Source organism: Littorina saxatilis, linkage group LG15 (assembly GCF_037325665.1).
Source record: "Littorina saxatilis isolate snail1 linkage group LG15, US_GU_Lsax_2.0, whole genome shotgun sequence".
Taxonomy (NCBI): Eukaryota; Metazoa; Mollusca; class Gastropoda; order Littorinimorpha; family Littorinidae; genus Littorina; species Littorina saxatilis.
In genome coordinates, this window is record NC_090259.1 from 8,758,496 (window position 1) to 8,780,203 (window position 21,708).

General features: G+C 43.1%; 2 protein-coding genes across 2 annotated transcripts in view; one reads left to right on the plus strand and one right to left on the minus strand.

Moving 5' to 3' along the window:
* LOC138948452 (endoplasmic reticulum transmembrane helix translocase-like) overlaps positions 1 to 13,838 on the plus strand; it is a 43,848-nt gene extending 30,010 nt beyond the window's left edge. Inside the window, exons 23-27 of the mRNA XM_070319999.1 lie at positions 6,185 to 6,381; positions 6,586 to 6,725; positions 7,500 to 7,614; positions 10,373 to 10,516; positions 12,112 to 13,838. Coding sequence (XP_070176100.1) covers positions 6,185 to 6,381; positions 6,586 to 6,725; positions 7,500 to 7,614; positions 10,373 to 10,516; positions 12,112 to 12,222 — 707 coding nt within the window. The 3' untranslated portion in view covers positions 12,223 to 13,838. The remainder of the gene's footprint in view (positions 1 to 6,184; positions 6,382 to 6,585; positions 6,726 to 7,499; positions 7,615 to 10,372; positions 10,517 to 12,111) is intronic.
* A 95-nt stretch (positions 13,839 to 13,933) lies between these two features.
* LOC138948453 (uncharacterized) overlaps positions 13,934 to 21,708 on the minus strand; it is a 23,734-nt gene continuing 15,959 nt past the window's right edge. Inside the window, exons 13-14 of the mRNA XM_070320000.1 lie at positions 20,588 to 20,758; positions 13,934 to 17,718 (exon numbers count right to left, since the gene is read on the minus strand). Coding sequence (XP_070176101.1) covers positions 17,453 to 17,718; positions 20,588 to 20,758 — 437 coding nt within the window. The 3' untranslated portion in view covers positions 13,934 to 17,452. The remainder of the gene's footprint in view (positions 17,719 to 20,587; positions 20,759 to 21,708) is intronic.

Consider the following 21,708-nt stretch of genomic DNA (forward strand, 5'->3'; position numbering starts at 1 on the left):
ATACCCACCACTTTATCTCCTCGAGGCGATTTAGCGGTAGGGTTCAGTGGGCAAACAATAGCACGCTTTCTTGCATACTCTTGGCACTTGTCAACTGGAGTATTAGCGTTCGGCCACTCTTCTCTCTGCCTCTGTGTTTTCCCACAGCGGCTGGAGGGGCGATTAGGACTCTCACTTTATTGAGGGAGGCACTGGGGCCCTTCCTGTTGGGTCACTTATATAGATCGTGCCTATGTTACTTCCACCTTCGGATATACAAAATAGATCGGAAGTGGCTACTTTTTATTTAATTCAGATCTTCGGGGCTCTGGTTTCGTTTTCTAAGCAATCAAATGAAGAGCCGGAACATGTTAGTGTCTTTTCTTGACTGGTTCACAGACACAACCAATCTTTGGATTCTCACACCACTGCTCATACAGGGCGTTCCCGTTGGTTCTCTCTCCACCAGGGAAGCAGTTCTGTCTCTTGTGGAATTTTTTCCCCTTGTCAGGGGATAACATGTGTTGATTCAATCAGACAACACCACAGTGGTCTTTTATCTCAATAAGCAGGGGGTGGCATCTCGCTCCCTATCACTGCCACAGCGAGCATGCGAGGTTTTGATGTGGCTTTTACCACCACGAAATCTTATTAGCAGGGAGGTACCTTTCTGAGAGGCTCTAGGTCTTGGCAGACTCTAGTCAGCCGGCCAGGAATGTCCACTTGGATTGGACTCTATCTCGCTACACGCTTCTACTCCTTCTGGTGAATTTGGAGAAGCCGCTGGTAGAAGTTTTGCCTCTCGGTACTATCACCTTCTGCTAAATGTTCGTCTCCCCGTTCCCGGATAATACTCTCAATTTTACTTTGAGCGGCCTGTTGGTCGCACATTATGGGCCCACTCAATCTTGGTTGCCAGTCCTTTAGGCTGGCAAGAGGGCGCCGTTCTTTTACACTCGAGCCACACGGGTGTCTACTGTACGGGAATCATTGAGACGCTCAGGGTCTTCTGCCTCAACTCTGGATTTGGTCTAGAGTTTTCATAGGGGTTCAGCGTCTTCGTTTTTGTGTCACTTTGACTGGCTTGGAACAATTGGCGTACTATTAACGGAAAGAACTCCACTTCTCTCCGTTCAATGCGGGTGGCGAACCACCTATCCTGGCTTTCCGAATTTTCTCCCACGTCTCTGAATTAAGACTTTATGCGATATCAGTTGCACTGACACAGCTAGGTCGAAAAATTTTTTCACTTGGGTTCTTTTTAGCCAGCGTGATTAAGGGAACCTCCCTTTGGTTTGCTGAAAGCAAATCTCCAGTCCAGGCTTGGGATTCGCTCCCAGTTTCAGAGTTTTTGAGTTCGGATTGTTTAATCCTTGACAAATTAGCCTTGTTATTCTAAATACGGGAAGCCGTCATACTTACTCTAGTAGCTTCTGAGAGAAGTGCGAGTAAGTGCATTTTCTGTCTGGTTTTTGCTTTAGACATCTCTTTGGAGAAAGACTGATCTATAGCGCTTAGGTTTAATTCAAAATTTCTGACAAATAAGCAGAAACAGGAGTAACCAGATCCGATAATACAATTCTACCAATTTGCAATATTTTGGCTCTGCTAGAGCCATATTTAACCAATTGTACATTTCGAGTTTAAATATATTTCTGACTCGCTTGACAAGTGGCCCCCTTCATCCCCTCCTTCCTCGTCCTGATATGGCTCTGCGTAGTCGGCTGGACGTTAAGCAACAAATAAACAAACAAACTGATCTGTTTAGATCACCAGAACAAAGGCTTTTGTTTATTTCCATCAACACTTCTAGAGGCAATGATTTAGTGAAGTCAACTTTTAGCTAAATGGACTGCCACATTGATTAGGCATGCCTACAGTGGTGGCAGGGAAAAGGGGGGGGGGGGGGGGGGGCAGTCAGTCCTCCCTTTTCAGGCAGCACGGGCTCAAGAGGTCAGAGTGTATAGGCCTCTTCTTTATCTGTTCTCAAGTCTGAGAGACTTACATAAGTCATGAATGCAGCTTATTGACCGTTCAAGGACGTAGTCATGAGTTTTCTATCGGCGGGGTATTTTAAGTACCCGCTGTTTTAATACACATCTACTAGACATCTTCTGCAGAAGATGTCTTTTTATGTGTTCCTGGGAACGTATCTGGTGCTCGGCAGAACAGTAATTTCGGTTTGCCAGCTATTGTAGCTACAGGCCAGATACTTGCAAGATGTTAACTATGAGTTCATTTGCCCACCACCTAAATTAGCAATCTGCTATCTATGTGAGTTGCGTAAGAATATGTAATTTAATATAAAATTTCAAAAATAAATTTTGATTTAATTAATATACTTACCAACTCACATATTGGATTCCCTCCCAGCCTGCCCCGCAAATTTTTTAAGGGGTTATATGTTTCAATACGGAATGAGTTTCACCGGTATACATCCTGCGCAGGCGCAGTACACCGGTAGTGTAAATAATCACCAAGGACCATGCCTTATATGGCATACGGTTTTTGTTTCAGAGTTATTTCCCCACGTTGCCATGTAAGAGTGCTTCCATGTCTTATCACAAAACGAAGTTATTGCTTAGGGTTTCCCTAAAAATGAACAGATCACTTCAGTAGGAGTGAGTTTCTAACATAGGCGGCGGTCGAGTCACGCGTGATAGGTCACGTGACGGTATGACCTCGACTCTTGTATAGCTTGGGTTATAGGTCAATGCCGTTCTTTTTTAGGGGGTTGCTTCCCCTTTGGGGTGAAGCGTAGTTCAGTGTCCTAGCACTTTAACTGAAGTTAATGCTATCTATGTGAGTTGGTAAGTATATTAATTAAATCAAAATTTATTTTTGAAATTTTATAATTCTTCTTTTAACAGCTTCTTCAGAGTTTTTCACATATTTTCGTTTCTGAACATTTGTGATATCTTGCATATTGATTGCGTATTTTGTTTATATTTACAATACAATTGAACTTTCACACAGAGAACCTTTGTGTCAAAGAAATCAGTCACACAGAGAGAAACAGAATAACAATGTCAAGGCTGTAGATGTCAGGCTAGTCAAACATTTTTTAACTGTGCTTGAAAAGCCTACATTCTAGGGCAAACGGACTAAAACCGCAAGTACAGCAGCAAGAAGACCAGCTGGAGTTGTACACTATATCCACCTTGTGTACAGTGAACTTTTAAGACTCTTTTAGATGCGCACACCCAAAAAACGTCACGTTGATAGTTGTCGTCGGCTTCTGTGGCGCACCCGCCAACCACCAACCCAGGCGGGTTATCCAGATCCAGATCCAAAATGAAACTTAGTCTTGGTTGCTGTAACTCAGTCACCGCTATGATGGTACTTTCGCTGATATTGCAGAAAAACAACACAGAATCAGCCAAAACCGCGAACAATAAACAAGTTTAGTACGTCACAACGTCAATGAACAGAATTCTCGAGTCAATTTTTGCATCAGACTCTGACTAAGTGAGTGGGGCAAGCGTCAAACACCACTAAAATGAGGAGGGAAATCTTGGCGCATTTTTTTGGCGGAATACTTGAACAAACCAATCATTTTCAAACTGACCAAGGACAAAAACAGGCTTGTGAACCGAATGGTGAGGGGGGAGGGTACCTCGAAATGTGTGGGTGATGATTTCACATACGAATACGAATACTTTATTATCTCATACAGAGAAATTTCAGTGTGGTGCACATTAAAAGACAAAACAAATAATAAGACAACAGATAAAAATACCATACGAAGCATACTACACTCGCGCACGCATATGTACACTAACAGGAATAGTAACATGATTCCAAATAGGTTAATTGCCGTCAGCTTTAGCTAAAAGTTTACCGCTAAAAACTCCTCCGAAAGCGGCGTATGGCTGCCTAAATGGCGGGGTAAAAACGGTCATACACGTAAAAGGCGTGGGAGTTTCAGCCCATGAACGAACAAACAAACAAACACCGCTAAAAACTATCATTATCACAGGACTAGATATGTCATTGAACAATATTTATCACAGGACTAGTCATTCGAGGGTTATCACACTCAGCATAAGGGTGCACATCAAAGAGTATAAAAAATATTCATCACAGAAATCAGTGCATATGTTCACCGGCACACATACTAGTTTTAATTAACTTAGGTATTTAAAAAGCCAATTGACTTTGGAATAAAACTGTTCTTAGTTCTGAGCGTGCGGAATCTGGGAGTGCGGAGGCGACGTCCTGAGGGCAGGACCTCAAAGTGGTGAGCGAGCACATGACTACTATCCTGGATGATGCAGCGGGCCTTTCGCACCACACGTCGTTCATACAGCACAGTCAGTCCTTCCTGTCTCACCCCCACAATCTTACCACATGTGTTCACCACCCGCCCAAGCACATTCTTACTCTTCACACACAGACCTCCATACCAGCAGATGAAAGAGATTGCTGCAGTCTTAGTATAGTAGCTCCACCGACCACTGTCCCCTCCCCCTCCCGTTCGTTCCCCCTTTCAACCCCCTACCACCTTGGAATAAACTGCAGAAGACCATTTGCATATCCTGGATTCTTCCATTTGTGTTGCCAGGGGCGACCCAAGATCCGAGTCCCGTTGTTTCCCATGTCCACTTAGAACAAACCGAGTTTAGATTACCCCTTTCTGTTTTGAAAGTAAACTTGCCCATCCTGTGAGGCACTGTCAGGGACAGTAATTATAGTTAGCGGGACCATGTAGACGAAGTCAACGGTGATAATCTGCGTAGTGTATAAGCATACTTTGGAACACGGTCTGTTATTCCACCCAGCGAGAGCCTCTAACACAATCAGTGTTGTCGACAGATGAAGGCGGGAAGACCTGATTGTTTCACATTCCAACATCCGATGGTGATAGTAACTTAGTAAGGGCTAGGCTGCGGTCTGTAAGCTGTATTGCACTGACATCTCTTTCTGTCTGTGGAAATAAATGGCGAAATTTGATTTAACACTTCTCAACATTAACAGTGACCAGGAGAACGCAATAAGGAGACTATTTACTGAGAATCAGTGGCCATTTGAAACTCGAAGGTGTGTAATAAAAGATTCGACTTGTGTACCAAGAGGTGCTGGGCCATCATCGTGTGACCTCGATACAGAGGCTGTCTCTCGTGTGTGTAGTACCGTTAGGGTGCAGACGTGGTTATCTGATCCTGGAGGCGATGGTGAAAGCGGAGACACGGGTCCTAGTACAGGGCTCTCCTCTGGGGTAGGCCAGTGTGCCTTTTGTTTTTGCAGCCCTTGTGTGACAAATCATCGCCAGAGGTGGCTAGGTACAGGCCAATTGCCACACCGCAGGAATTCCGGCGTTAGAAAAGTACTCTACAAGAAGTATTGGTCCATGCTAGACCGACGCGGTGCTTGAAATTGTGCATTGTACTTGGCGAAAAAGACGTCTTCCTTACATCAAGACAATCCAACACGGGTAAACATTAACCGAGAAATGATGCCCGACTGTGTACTCAAATTAGTGAGAGAGCTTTATCCCAACCCCACAGGAATACCCTATCAAGGCCACAACTGGTGGTAAAGGTTAGTTGCATTTCTTTCTTCATATCCGATGTAACAAATACACATGCACCTGAGACAGCATTTTCTGGAACCAAATTGCCGCATGCCACGTGTTTTGCTATTTTTGGAACGCATGGTGTAAATCTGTGACGTCGGAGAGTGTTGACTCCGCCCTTTTCTTTGAACAAGATCCCCATTGAAATGTTTGTTTACAAATATCTTCTTTATTATTGAGAATTAACCTTATCTAAGCGCATAGGGCGGTAAATGTGTGAAAACCAGCTGTGTGAACAAAAAATCTGACACCGTAACTCATGCTTAACCGAGATATTAAAGAAAATGTAGGAGCAGTATTTGTCCGTTGCCTGCAAGAGGTTTGAAATGATTTGCCAACGCAGAAGGTCAGGCTCCTTATATACTCCTGCCGGGCCTTTAAGGTCGCGGATTAGGTCACAGGTCAACTGTTTGTGCAGAGACGGTATCCATGTCCTACCCCCGTGTCACCACAAGCGGCTACTTTGCCCGTTAAGGTCAATGCTTGTTGGGTACAGTGATAGTCAAGCGATTAGGGTACGAACACAAGGTTGCTATTCTTGATGCAATAGTGTACAGTCCTTATGTTAATGGACTGTGTATGGTTTATGAACTAAACTACACAAAAATGCCTTTTCTCTGTACGTTTCAGTGTGCAATATCATCAAGCAGGGGCGGTGCACCCTGGTGACGACGCTCCAGATGTTCAAGATCCTTGCGCTGAACGCCCTGATCCTGGCCTACAGTCAGAGCGTGCTCTACCTCGACGGCATCAAGTTCTCCGACGGCCAGGCCACCATGCAGGGGCTGCTCCTGGCTGGCTGCTTTCTCTTCATCTCTAGATCAAAGGTGACAATTCCTAAAAGTCCCACTCCGTTTGTCTATTCGTTTGTTTGTCTGTCCTTATTAGATGTCTGGTTTAGCGTAAGGCAACAGATTTGAATTCTTTGACAGACAGGCTCGTTGTATGAGTTAGGAGAATAAATATCTTACTTCTGCTAAAGTGAAACTGCTGCGATATCTGTGAAAAACTTGTATTCTCTTTTTATTCAGCCGCTGAAAACGTTGTCCAAAGAGCGTCCACTGCCGAATATCTTCAACATGTACACCATCCTGACTGTGATGACGCAGTTTGCCGTGCATTTCTCTAGTCTCATGTACCTCGTACATCACGCCAAGCTGCACACTCCAAAGTAAGTTGTGTCATGTGATATGTGTTATGTGGTGTGATGGGGTTGTAATGTGGTGTAATACAGTTTGCCGTACACTTCTCTAGTCTCATGTACCTCGTACATCACGCCAAGCTGCACACTCCAAAGTAAGTTGTGATATGTGGCGTGAAGGGGTTGTAATGTGGTTGTAATGTGGTAGGATACAGTTTGCTGTGTATTTTTCTAGTCTCATGTACCTTGTGCACATCACCAAGCTGCTCACCCCAAAGTTAGTTGTGTCATGTGGCTTAAACCCTCTAATGTGTGGTGTGATGTAATTGTAATGTGGTGTGACATAGTTTGCCCTACATTTTTATGTGGTGTGTTTTGCTGTCTCGTGCAAGCACCCACACTCTCAGACTTCATACACGTACCTTCCCATTACAATGAGAAGCCAAATGTTGTCCTAGTGATTGTGGCGCTAGTGGTGTGTCATGCAAGTTGTTGTGGCAACAAAGAACTGTTGCTTTGGTGGATATTGTGCTAGTGGCGTTTTAAGCCGATGGTTGACGCTTTAATTGACACAGCGTTACTGGCATGACACCCATCAGCCAGTCCTGTTTATTTCAGGGTTGGTTGGTTGTACATGTATTTTTATATCCCTTCAAGTTCAACCTATTTCGCTATTCGGGACTTATTCAATTTTGTTTTCTTTCTCAATATATTCCAGGAACTGTTGTTTTTGTATGTGTTTTGAATGTTTTTGGTAAATGCAATGTTGCAAGAATGAACATGATGGTGTTATTGGTGTTTCAGGCCAGAGGGAGAGTTTGTGGACCTGGAGAAGGAGTTTGAGCCCAACATTTTAAACACCACCGTCTACATTATATCTATGTCGCTGCAGGTGTCTACCTTCGCCGTCAATTATAAGGTGAGTTTGACTGTTTCACCACAATTTCCTTGTCATTGGGGCTGCAGGTAATTCATGCAGTACATGTATTTGATTATTGTTAAGACAATTTTCTGTTTTAATGTATTCATTGTAATGGACAATATAGTGTTGTTTTTGTTATTATACACAACACCTGGCTGTGACTTTACAAGTAATGTTCCACTGCTGATACGACAAGATCACTGAGACCAACTTCATTCTCAAAACTTTGCCATTTATTTCCTTGGGAGACATATTTAAAGTCCCACTCCTACCCTTGGAAACAGTTCATCTCATCATCCTCCACTTGGTCAGATACCAAAAATGAACAGCGCGGGTGTTCTCTGTGCACAGTGGACATTTTGTTCCCGTGGAATTGACTTATATTAGTCAGGCCTGTGTTCCCGTGGAATTGACTTATTATTAGTCAGGTCTGTGTTCCCGTGGAATTGACTTGTTATTAGTCAGGCCTGTGTTCCCGTGGAATTGACTTATTATTAGTCAGGCCTGTGTTCCCGTGGAATTGACTTATTATTAGTTAGGCCTGTGTTCCCGTGGAATTGACTTGTTATTAGTCAGGCATGTGTTCCCGTGGAATTGACTTGTTATTAGTCAGGCATGTGTTCCCGTGGAATTGACTTGTTATTAGTCAGGCCTGAGTTCCCGTGGAATTGACTTGTTATTAGTCAGGACTGAGTTCCCGTGGAATTGACTTGTTATTAGTCAGGCCTGTGTTCCCGTGGAATTGACTTATTATTAGTCAGGCCTGTGTTCCCGTGGAATTGACTTATTATTAGTCAGGCCTGTGTTCCCGTGGAATTGACTTGTTATTAGTCAGGCCTGTGTTCCCGTGGAATTGACTTGTTATTAGTCAGGCATGTGTTCCCGTGGAATTGACTTGTTATTAGTCAGGCATGTGTTCCTGTGAAATTGACTTGTTATTAGTCAGGTCTGTGTTCCCGTGGAATTGACTTGTTATTAGTCAGGTCTGTGTTCCCGTGGAATTGACTTGTTATTAGTCAGGCATGTGTTCCCGTGGAATTGACTTGTTATTAGTCAGGCATGTGTTCCCGTGGAATTGACTTGTTATTAGTCAGGCCTGAGTTCCCGTGGAATTGACTTATTATTAGTCAGGCCTGTGTTCCCGTGGAATTGACTTGTTATTAGTCAGGCCTGTGTTCCCGTGGAATTGACTTGTTATTAGTCAGGCCTGTGTTCCCGTGGAATTGACTTGTTATTAGTCAGGCCTGTGTTCCCGTGGAATTGACTTATTATTAGTCAGGCCTGTGTTCCCGTGGAATTGACTTGTTATTAGTCAGGCCTGTGTTCCCGTGGAATTGACTTGTTATTAGTCAGGCCTGTGTTCCCGTGGAATTGACTTGTTATTAGTCAGGCCTGTGTTCCCGTGGAATTGACTTATTATTAGTCAGGCCTGTGTTCCCGTGGAATTGACTTATTATTAGTCAGGCCTGTGTTCCCGTGGAATTGACTTATTAATCAGGCCTGTGTTCCCGTGGAATTGACTTGTTATTAGTCAGGCCTGTGTTCCCGTGGAATTGACATTATTAGTCAGGCCTGTGTTCCCGTGGAATTGACTTGTTATTAGTCAGGCCGTCCGGAAAACTTTAACGTTGGATATTTCTTGGACACTATTCAGTCTATCAGTACCAAATTTGGCAAGATGGTGTATGATGACAAGGCCCCAAAAAACATAGATAGCATCTTGACCTTGCTTCAAGGTCAAGGTCGCACCGGCCATAAATGTTGTCTAAAAAACAGCTATTTTTCACATTTTTCCCATTTTCTCTGAAGTTTTTGAGATTGAATACCTCACCTATATATGATATATAGGGCAAAGTAAGCCCCATCTTTTGATACCAGTTTGGTTTACCTTGCTTCAAGGTCAAGGTCACAGGAGCTCTTCAAAGTTGGATTCTATACATATTTTGAAGTAACCTTGACCCTGAACTATGGAAGATAACTGTTTCAAACTTAAAAATTATGTGGGGCACATGTTATGCTTTCATCATGAGACACATTTGGTCACATATGATCAAGGTCAAGGTCACTTTGACCCTTATGAAATGTGACCAAAATAAGGTAGTGAACCACTAAAAGTGACCATATCTCATGGTAGAAAGAGCCAATAAGCACCATTGTACTTCCTATGTCTTGAATTAACAGCTTTGTGTTGCATGACCTTGGATGACCTTGACCTTGGGTCAAGGTCACATGTATTTTGGTAGGAAAAATGTGTAAAGCAGTTCTTAGTGTATGATGTCATTGCTAGGTTTAGTTATTTGACCTTGACCCTGAAGGTCAAGGTCAAGCATGTGAGTCGTATGGGCTTTGCCCTTCTTGTCTTTTTTTTTTTTTTTCATTTTTTTTTTACGAAGTCCTTTTCTAATTGTGTAAGAAAAGAGCCTCCGTGTGCCCTTAAAAATGCTTAAAACGCAAAATGTTCCCGTCAGTACTCCCAAACCACTTTTACTCCTTCCCAGGCCTGAGTGATAGAAAAGGAACAAGAGACATCAGGTGAGAAGAACAAGAACAAAATACAATAAAAATGTACTCACCAAACACGAACAATAAAAACACGAATAATAGGACCGGTTTCAACGAATAATAGGACTGGCTTCGACGTCTAAACTTGTCCTATTATTCGTGTTTTTATTGTTCGTGTTTGGTGAGTACATTTTGAATTTCATTGTTATCTTGTTATTATTAAGAAATAACTTGTTGGTATTTCTGTCACCAGGGGGAGCCGTTCATGGAGAGTTTGCGAGAAAACAAGCCCCTGCTGTACAGCTTGATGTTTTCGTGCTGCGGCATCATCACTCTCGCCAGCGGCATAATCCCCGACATCTCACAGCAGTTTCAGATCATCGAGCTCCCCAGCGAGGTGAATGTCTTTGTTTTTGGTTGTCTGTCTGACGGGCGAAGTGGCGCAGTGGTAAGACGTCGGCCTCCTAATCGGGAGGTCGTGAGTTCGAATCCCGGTCGCTGCCGCACGGTGGGTTAAGAATGGAGATTTTTCCGATCTCCCAGGTCAACTTATGTGCAAACCTGCTAGTGACTTAACCCCCTTCGTGTGTACTTGCAAGCACAAGACCAAGTGCGCACGGAAAAGATCCTGTAATCCATGTCAGAGTTCGGTGGGTTATAGAAACACGAAAATACCCAGCATGCTTCCCCCGAAAACGGCGTATGGCTGCCTAAATGGCGGGGGTAAAAACAGTCATACACGTAAAAATCCACTTGTGCTAAAAACAACTTGTGCTAAAAACATGAGTGAACGTGGGAGTCTAAGCCCATGAACGAAGGAGAAGGAGAAGAAGAGGTTGTCGGTCTCCTTGTTTGTTTGTTTGTTTGCGTCTTTGTTTTTTCTTTTTTCTTCCTTCCTTTCTTTTTGTTTTGGTCTGTCTCTTTTCTTCTTCTTCTTCTTCTGCGTTCGTGGGCTGAAACTCCCACGTACACTCGTGTTTTTTGCACGAGTGGAATTTTACGTGTACGACCGTTTTTTACCCCGCCATTTAGGCAGCCATACGCCGTTTTCGGAGGAAGCATGCTGGGTATTTTCGTGTTTCTATAACCCAACGAACTCTGACATGGATTACAGGATCTTTTTCGTGCGCACTTGGTCTTGTGCTTGCGTGTACACACGGGGGGGGGGGGGGGGGGGGGGGGGGGGGGGGGTGTTCGGACACCGAGGAGAGTCTGCACACAAAGTTGACTCTGAGAAATAAATCTCTCGCCGAACGTGGGGACGAACTCACGCTGACAGCGGCCAACTGGATACAAATCCAGCGCGCTACCGACTGAGCTACATCCCCGCCCTGACTGATCAACATCCCCGCCCTGACATCCCCGCCCGTCTGCCTCTTTGTGTTTGTATGTCTTCTTGTTTGTTTGTTTTTCTGTTTTATTATTTTTTCTTCTATCCTTGTTTTTGTGTGTGGTGTGCCTGTTTGTTCTGCGTTGCTTCGATTTGTCCTGCAGTTTGTATGTTTGTGTTTTGTTTTTGTTCCTTCTTCTTTACTTCTTCTTTACTCTGCATGGATTTGATATCTGTTTTGTGTTGTTTTGACATGTCATTTAATGTACATATATTCTCAGGGTAGGATGAGGTAGGTTTAGAAGTCAGTTTGTGTAAAAAGTAGGTCAATGTTATGGAATTTTAAGTTGAATTGCTGTTATATTTTTGTTTTGGGAAAAATGAGTTATAGAAATGATTTGATTTGACTGCGATGACAATATCAGCCTCCACTCTCTTTAAATTTTTCCCTTGATTATAACTTTAAACAAAAAATGTTTTATTTCGTAGGTAAGCCTGTAGTATATATTCATTTTTTTCATTTTTTGTTTATTGTTTCCTTGAAGTTATATATCTCAATGTTTATATTTCTAGTCTTATAATTGTGTGAGTTGTGTTTCAGTTCCGCAACATAGTGCTGTGGGTGGTATTTCTAGTCTATAATTGTGTGAGTTGTGTTTCAGTTCCGCAACACAGTACTGTTGGTGGTATGCGGGGATATCCTGGCCGCCTTCCTCGTAGACCGGACTTATCAGTTCCTCTTTGGACACGCTAAATTGACATCTACACACTAGCTGGCTGCCAGTCCCCGCATGGATCTGTCACTGTTAACTTTAGGGTTAAATTGACTTCTACACACTAGCTGGCTGCCAGTCCACTCATGGATCTGCCACTGTCAACTTAAGGGTTAAATTGACTTCTACACACTTGCTGGCTGCCAGTCCCCGCATGGATCTGTCACTGTCAACTTTAGGGTTAAATTGACTTCTACACACTAGCTGGCTGCCAGTCCCCGCATGGATCTGTCACTGTCAACTTTAGGGTTAAATTGACTTCTATACACTAGCTGGCTGCCAGTCCCCGCATGGATCTGTCACTGTCAACTTTAGGGTTAAATTGACTTCTACACACTAGCTGGCTGCCAGTCCACGCATGGATCTGTCACTGTCAACTTTAGGGTTAAATTGACTTCTATACACTAGCTGGCTGCCAGTCCCCGCATGGATCTGTCACTGTCAACTTTAGGGTTAAATTGACTTCTATACACTAGCTGGCTGCCAGTCCCCGCATGGATCTGTCACTGTCAACTTTAGGGTTAAATTGACTTCTACACACTAGCTGGCTGCCAGTCCACGCATGGATCTGTCACTGTCAACTTTAGGGTTAAATTGACTTCTACACACTAGCTGGCTGCCAGTCCCTGCATGGATCTGTCACTGTCAACTTTAGGGTTAAATTGACATCTACACACTAGCTGGCTGCCAGTCCCCGCATGGATCTGTCACTGTCAACTTTAGGGTTAAATTGACTTCTACACACTAGCTGGCTGCCAGTCCCTGCATGGATCTGTCACTGTCAACTTTAGGGTTAAATTGACATCTACACACTAGCTGGCTGCCAGTCCCCGCATGGATCTGTCACTGTCAACTTTAGGGTTAAATTGACATCTACACACTAGCTGGCTGCCAGTCCCCGAATGGATCTGCCACTGTCAACTTAAGGGTTAATTTATGTATCAAAATTATTTTTTTGTGTTATCTTGACAAAAACATTGTCCATCTAGGGTTTGCAGCTGAATGGAATAACAAATGGAGTGTTTGCGGGTGTGCATAGTCAAGAGAAATTAAAAATAAAAGTGTTTTGTGTGCAACTATTGGGTGCGTTTCTTTTGGTGCATTTTTATCAGTGTCATAATGTTATTGTGTTTTGATATTGAATAAAGACTTACTTTGCTTATTTTTTTTCAAGTGGTGTAAGAAGTTTGTCCATATAAAGTAGACTGTTGATAAGTCACATTATTTAAAGGTGAATACCCCTACCCACCCACAATCCTCAATAGATGTATAGATTTACATAGTGCATATGTGATAGTATGTGTGGATGCTTGGATGGCTTCTTGTGGATGGTTGATTGGGTTGCAAGTTTTGAACAGAAATGTGTGTGACACATGGGACAGATCGATGCATGTCTTTTGTGCAATACGTGCATGATGTTCAAGTTGTTGAAAATGAAATGCGTAGCAAGTGAAGCATGGTATGTATTTGCGTAAATAAGCACAGCAGGTACAAGTAGATTGAACATAACATTTCCATTGTTGTCATCGTGTTGGATTGACAACTTGTTGAAGTTGATCTTACATAATATGTGCATGAATGTTCAGAGAAAAGAGAAAAGATTTAGCATAGTGAGATCCAATTGTTTATTTTTTATTGTGCTGTAATTGGTCAGTCAGGAGTGTGTGTGTGTGTGTGTGTGGTTGGACAATTTTTGTTTTCTCTCTCTCTCTCTCTCCATACTGCTATAATCGGTAATGGTTAATTGTTTATACACTGTTGAGGAATTTATGAATGATAAAAACTATAAGTGTTCATAATGAAAGTACATGTACTTTGTTGAATTAAATTACATATTAATAACTTTGTTTGGTTGCTAAGACATTGAAGCATGCCATATAAGGCATGGTCCGTAGTGGTACACCAGTAGGGGAGATAACCACTACGGACTATGCCTTATATGGCATGTGGTTTTTGTTTTAGAGTTATCTCCCCATGTTACCATGTAAGAGTGCTTCAATGTCTTAGCAACCAAACGAAGTTATTGCTATCTATCTATGTGAGTTGGTAAGTATATTGATTAAATCAAAGTTTACTTTTGAAACTTTATATTATATTCACTGGGCCATTCATGTTATGTTGTAACTTGTTGTTTTGAAACAGTACATTTTTATTGTTGTAAATTAGGAATGAGTGAGATGTGTAGCTATGTTTATTTCTTCCGTTTTGGTAGTTTAAATATCACACACACAACTTTTACTTGGTCTTGAAATGTTTTCGTGTTTCCATAACCCACTGAACTCCGACATGGATTACAGGATCTTTTCCGTGCGCACTTGGTCTTGTGCTTGCATGTACACACGAAGGGGGATAAGTCACTAAGCAGGTCTGCACATAAGTTGACCTGGGAGATCGGAAAAATCTCCACTCTTAACCAACCAGGCGGCAGCGACCGGGAGTCGAACTCACGACCTCCCGATTAGGAGGCCGACGTCTTACTACCACGCCACTGCGCCCTTGTGTCCATTCAGAAGTTAATCTGCAGTATGTGTTCAAGTGGGGGATGGGTGTGACCGTATGTAAAAGCCTGGCCAGATGTGAGATGGTGGCCTCAATTACTTACCGTATTTGACGGACTACAAGCCGCGACTTTTTAAAAAAAAAATCGCATTGTGGCTTATAAAAAGATGCGGCTAAAACGTTACCTAAACTTGAATAGGATTCACCTAATGGAAGTCGGCGCGTATTTTCATTTCGCTCGATTAGCGATTACCGGTACTTTATTAGCTCTCTACTCAAGACTCTGCGCTTTTCTTTCTTTCGCGAATCTTCGTTTGTCAACAAGTCGTCGTGACAAGATAGCGTACAGAGAAACACCGGATGTATCAGGATCTCGCGCGTGCGAGATTTCGTTTTTTTGTGTCTCGCGATAGTTGGAGGAGCGAGAGCCGCCATGTTGTGTTTTCGTCTGCTCGAAATGTGCGCAAAAGTCGTAAATCATCCCAAAAAAGCTTATTCCGGGCGGGACTACATGTGTGTGTTGGTTACAAATTGTGTGTGTGATATTTTTCTTCAAACTTTTTCACTTTTCTTCTTTGTTTCACTTGTTTATTCTCGGAGCCGATTTCGCCAAATACCGTACTTTCGTTTGCCTGGTTGTTTTGATTGATTGACACGATCTGATTATATTTTTTTCGACGGCGGCTAATATAGTGACGCGGCCTATACGTGGCTCGTCCCAATTTTTTTTTAAAAGTTGGGGATGCAGCTTATAAAACGGTGCGTCTTGTAATCCGTCAAATACGGTACATAGGAAGGACTGTGCCTTTAACTTTGCAAGTTGGAGTTTTTTCTTTACTTTTCTTTATTTGGTGTTTAACGTCGTTTTCAACCGTTCAAGGTTATATCGCGACGGGGAAAGGGGGGAGATGGGATAGAGCCACTTGTTAATTGTTTCTTGTTCACAAAAGCACTAATCAAAAAATTGCTCCAGGGGCTTGCAACGTAGTACAATATATTACCTTACTGGGAAAAAGCAAGTTTCCAGTACAAAGGACTTAACATTTCTTACATACTGCTTGACTAAAATCTTTACAAATATTGACTATATTCTATACAAGAAACACTTAACAAGGGTAAAAGGAGAAACAGAATCCGTTAGTCGCCTCTTACGACATGCTGGGGAGCATCGGGTAAATTCTTCCCCCTAACCCGCGGAGGGTCCAGTTGGAGTTAAAAGGGGGTTGGGTCTCAAATTTTGAAAAAGAACATTTTGTCGTGTTAGTGTGTGTCACTTGATGACACTTTAAACAAGAGGCGAAGCCTTCAAGGCTCACGTAAGAAATCGACAAACAGTAACACAAACTCAATCACTCCGTCACACATACACACACACACACACACAGTAAGCATAGGTGAAACTGTGCAAGAAAGCGAGACACTGGATCTGCCAACTAGTCTCGGCCCGCTCACAATAACAATGACCGAGACTTTCAGTAATTCCTTTGCGTGACGTCTAACCCTCTTACGTCATAATGTGACGTCTTCAAATGTTAAAGTTTCTATCACACACGTCAAACACTTTTGACCGAGACGTAATCTTCTTATGCGAGCTTTATCCATAGACTCGGAAATGTTAAAGTTTCTATCACACACACACACACGCACAGACAGACAGAGTTTACCATCGCATAGGCTACACTTACGTGAGCCAAAAACACACACACAAGAAAGCCATCTCTTTGTTTCATACCTTATAATACATACTCACATTGAAAGGGAATCAAACCAAAATGACTAACTTACAGTGCAGTCCTTAATTAACACAAAATAAATGAATAAGTAAATGAGCCTATTTAGTGGGGAAAAAAAAGAAGACTAACACCTGCACACGTAAAACTTGATCGTATGTCATTAAAAAGCATAATCAATGTACAGTTTTACAAAATAATTCAGCTGTACAATAATTTTAGCTGTACAATTTTTTGCATGCAAATTTGACAAAACGTCATTCATCACAATGTGGAATGAATTACATGTAATGTACAACACATCTTTTACACACAAAAACTCTTAAAGACAGAATACAATTTGTGTAAAAGCAAAGTCTGATAGGGGGAGAAGGGCTTTTTCATGTTATGGCACATGCAAGAATCTTTTTTCTTCTGCGTTCGTGGGCTGAAACTCCCATGTACACTCGTGTTTTTACACGAGTGGAATTTTACGTGTATGACCGTTTTTACCCCGCCATTTAGGCAGCCACACGCCGCTTTCGGAGGAAGCATGCTGGGTATTTTCGTGTTTCCATAACCCACCGAACTCTGACATGGATGACAGGATCTTTTCCGTGCGCACTTGGTCTTGTGGTTGCGTGTACACACGAAGGGGGATAAGTCACTAGCAGGTCTGCACACAAGTTGACCTGGGAGATCGGAAAAATCTCCACTCTTAACCCACCAGGCGGCCGATTACGAGGCCGACGTCTTACCACCCCGCCACAGGGCCCGTCACATGCAAGAATAATCTGTAAAACGCACATATCACAGACTACTGTTGATACAAAATTAATTCAGCTGTTTCAATTAACAAGTTAAAAGTTTCAAAGTCTTCTTCAGCTGCTGTAACGAATGTATCACCTAGAATAAATCAAACTAACATAGAACATTACAAACAAATATGTTGCAACACAAACAAAGACACCCAGGATTTTGTTCAAACATCAAACCGAGTCGTCTTCTCAATCAACAAAACCTCACAAAAACGTGATACCAAATCGAGCCTTAAAATCACCATCTTCCTGGCTGTAGGGATACCAGTAGATATAATTGGTGTTCCACAAGTTATTGTAAAGGTTAAAGGCCGCCGTGCGAATTTCGGAGGGCGTTGTCAAGGGAACGGGAAAGACGGAGGGAGGTCGAGAGGTCGTTGCCAGGGTCAGAAGGGCGACGTCTTGACTGGTGATGTTTAGACCTTTCACTTCAGCTTGTGGATCCGTGTAAACCACGCCTGTGTTTATGGCTGTGAGATGAAAGATACAAAAAATTAAAAAGCAGAAGACATGTTGAATTACAGACAACCTCCCCTCACACAGGGACCTATATTAGAGGGATAGGAAACTCCTCCCCTCACACAGGGACCTATATTAGAGGGATAGGAAACTCCTCCCCTCACACAGGGACCTATATTAGAGGGATAGGAAACTCCTCCCCTCAAACAGGGACCTATATTAGAGGGATAGGAAACTCCTCCCCTCAAACAGGGACCTATATTAGAGGGATAGGAAACTCCTCCCCTCACACAGGGACCTATATTAGAGGGATAGGAAACTCCTCCCCTCAAACAGGGACCTATATTAGAGGGATAGGAAACTCCTCCCCTCAAACAGGGACCTATATTAGAGGGATAGGAAACTCCTCCTCGCACACAGGGACCTATATTAGAGGGATAGGAAACTCCTCCCCTCACACAGGGACCTATATTAGAGGGATAGGAAACTCCTCCCCTCACACAGGGACCTATATTAGAGGGATAGGAAACTCCTCCCCTCACACAGGGACCTATATTAGAGGGATAGGAAACTCCTCCCCTCAAACAGGGACCTATATTAGAGGGCTAGGAAACTCCTCCCCTCAAACAGGGACCTATATTAGAGGGATAGGAAACTCCTCCCCTCAAACAGGGACCTATATTAGAGGGATTGGAAACTCCTCCCCTCAAACAGGGACCTATATTAGAGGGATAGGGAACTCCTCCCCTCACACAGGGACCTATATTAGAGGGATAGGAAACTCCTCCCCTCACACAGGGACCTATATTAGAGGGATAGGAAACTCCTCCCCTCAAACAGGGACCTATATTAGAGGGATAGGAAACTCCTCCCCTCAAACAGGGACCTATATCAGAGGGATAGGAAACTCCTCCCCTCAAACAGGGACCTATATTAGAGGGATAGGAAACTCCTCCCCTCAAACAGGGACCTATATTAGGGGGATAGGAAACTCCTCCCCTCAAACAGGGACCTATCTTAGAGGGATAGGAAACTCCTCCCCTCAAACAGGGACCTATATTAGAGGGATAGGAAACTCCTCCCCTCAAACAGGGACCTATATTAGAGGGATAGGAAACTCCTCCCCTCAAACAGGGACCTATATTAGAGGGATAGGAAACTCCTCCCCTCAAACAGGGACCTATATTAGAGGGATAGGAAACTCCTCCCCTCAAACAGGGACCTATATTAGAGGGATAGGAAACTCCTCCCCTCAAACAGGGACCTATATTAGAGGGATAGGAAACTCCTCCCCTCAAACAGGGACCTATATTAGAGGGATAGACAACCTCCCCTCAAACAGGGACCTATATTAGAGGGATAGGAAACTCCTCCCCTCAAACAGGGACCTATATTAGAGGGATTGGAAACTCCTCCCCTCAAACAGGGACCTATATTAGAGGGATAGGGAACTCCTCCCCTCACACAGGGACCTATATTAGAGGGCTAGGAAACTCCTCCCCTCACACAGGGACCTATATCAGAGGGATAGGAAACTCCTCCCCTCAAACAGGGACCTATATTAGAGGGCTAGGAAACTCCTCCCCTCAAACAGGGACCTATATCAGAGGGATAGGAAACTCCTCCCCTCAAACAGGGACCTATATTAGAGGGATAGGAAACTCCTCCCCTCAAACAGGGACCTATATTAGAAGGATAGGAAACTCCTCCCCTCAAACAGGGACCTATCTTAGAGGGATAGGAAACTCCTCCCCTCAAACAGGGACCTATATTAGAGGGATAGGAAACTCCTCCCCTCAAACAGGGACCTATATTAGAGGGATAGGAAACTCCTCCCCTCAAACAGGGACCTATATTAGAGGGATAGGAAACTCCTCCCCTCAAACAGGGACCTATATTAGAGGGATAGGAAACTCCTCCCCTCAAACAGGGACCTATATTAGAGGGATAGGAAACTCCTCCCCTCAAACAGGGACCTATATTAGAGGGATAGGAAACTCCTCCCCTCAAACAGGGACCTATATTAGAGGGATAGACAACCTCCCCTCAAACAGGGACCTATATTAGAGGGATAGGAAACTCCTCCCCTCAAACAGGGACCTATATTAGAGGGATAGGAAACTCCTCCCCTCAAACAGGGACCTATATTAGAGGGATAGGAAACTCCTCCCCTCAAACAGGGACCTATATTAGAGGGATAGGAAACTCCTCCCCTCAAACAGGGACCTATATTAGAGGGATAGGAAACTCCTCCCCTCAAACAGGGACCTATATTAGAGGGATAGACAACCTCCCCTCAAACAGGGACCTATATTAGAGGGATAGGAAACTCCTCCCCTCAAACAGGGACCTATATTAGAGGGATAGGAAACTCCTCCCCTCAAACAAGTCATACGGTTGTGGAAAGATACACAAAAAGAAAAAATAAATTATTATTACAATTCAAGACAAACCCCTGTTTCTCTGTACATTTTGTTCAGTTATCTCCATTCAATTCAGAAACAGCAATAAGACTGTTTATAAAAAAAATATATAAACATTTTAAAAAAGCAATAAGACTAACATCTGTCTGTATCAATGATGGACAATTCTTGGTGATCGTTTAATGTAATGAGGTTTGTGTTGCTCTTTGCCAGTTGTTGCAGTTCTGCTGTGCTTGCATCAAACATTCTCAAAAAAAAATTTGAAAAAGAAAACAAACAAACAAATCAAAACACAGGTAAACAAACACATTTTCACTTTATTCAATAAAACAAAAACAAGGCTAACGGACAGTCTCTCTCTCTCTGTCTCTGTCTCTCTGTCTGTCTCTCTCTGTCTGTCTCTCTCTCTGTCTCTCTCTCTGTCTCTCTCTCTCTCTCTCTCTCTCTCTCAACTCACCGTGGAGATACTGGCTGCCGTTGAGAATGACGTTCATGGGGTCGATATTGCCGTCCAGCTTGGACATTGTCCACTGAAGTCCGGGATTGCTGACCGGAGTGAAGCCAAAGGACAGAGCCTCCGACAGGCGCGTGGGACCCTTCGCAAACCACTGCAGTACCACCTCAAGTTCTGAAAACAAGAAGAGCAAACGCTCGATCGAGTCACTTTCGCAGTTCTGAATATTATATGAGGCATCAGATGGACAGGAAGAAATTGCTATTCACAACACAATGAGTCACGTTCACATAAAATTTGAGCCCGGTCACTTTTATAGTTTCCGAGAAAAGCCCAACGTTAAGTTGTGTGTTGCCGAACAGAAAAGGCTAGTTATCTCCCTTGTTTTTCTGATAACGTTCGTAAAAGGCTACAGATGTAAATACTTTGATGTAAAGAATAATCCTACAAAGTTTCAATCACATCCGATGAACTTTGTCAAAGATATAAAATGTCTAATTTTTCCTTTGACGCTGACCTGTGACCTTGAAAAAGGTCAAAGGTCAACGAAACCATCGTTAAAGTGTAGAGGTCATTGGAGGTCACGACTAAACAAAATATGAGCCCGATCGCTTTGATAGTTTCCGAGAAAAGTCCAACGTTAAGGTGGTGTCTACGGACGGCCGGCCGGACGGACTAACACTGACCGATTACATAGAGTCACTTTTTCTCAAGTGACTCAATGACATTATTACAGCATCACTGTACGGTGACAGCACATGTATACATCAGTCAAGTTAACCAGACATTTCCTGTATTTTACCAGAGAGAAAAAAGAAATACATGTACCGCACATGGAATCAGCAACCGAATATGCCTACCAGAAATGTCAAGATTTCACTGGTTAATTAAAAACAAATTGCATTATGGACACAAAATAAGATGCTGGTTGTGCCCATAGGACATGTCCAGTATTTTACCGGTACAAATTATGCTCATCGGACAGTTTGTCATCATCTTGGAAAACCTACACATCTTTGTTGCAGCAGGGAAAAGTCCTGGAAAAGCCAAGGAATCCGAATGCCTTAAACGTCCTCAAAAATCCCGAAACTTTTAAGCCGCTTTTACAACTTTGCTAAAATGAA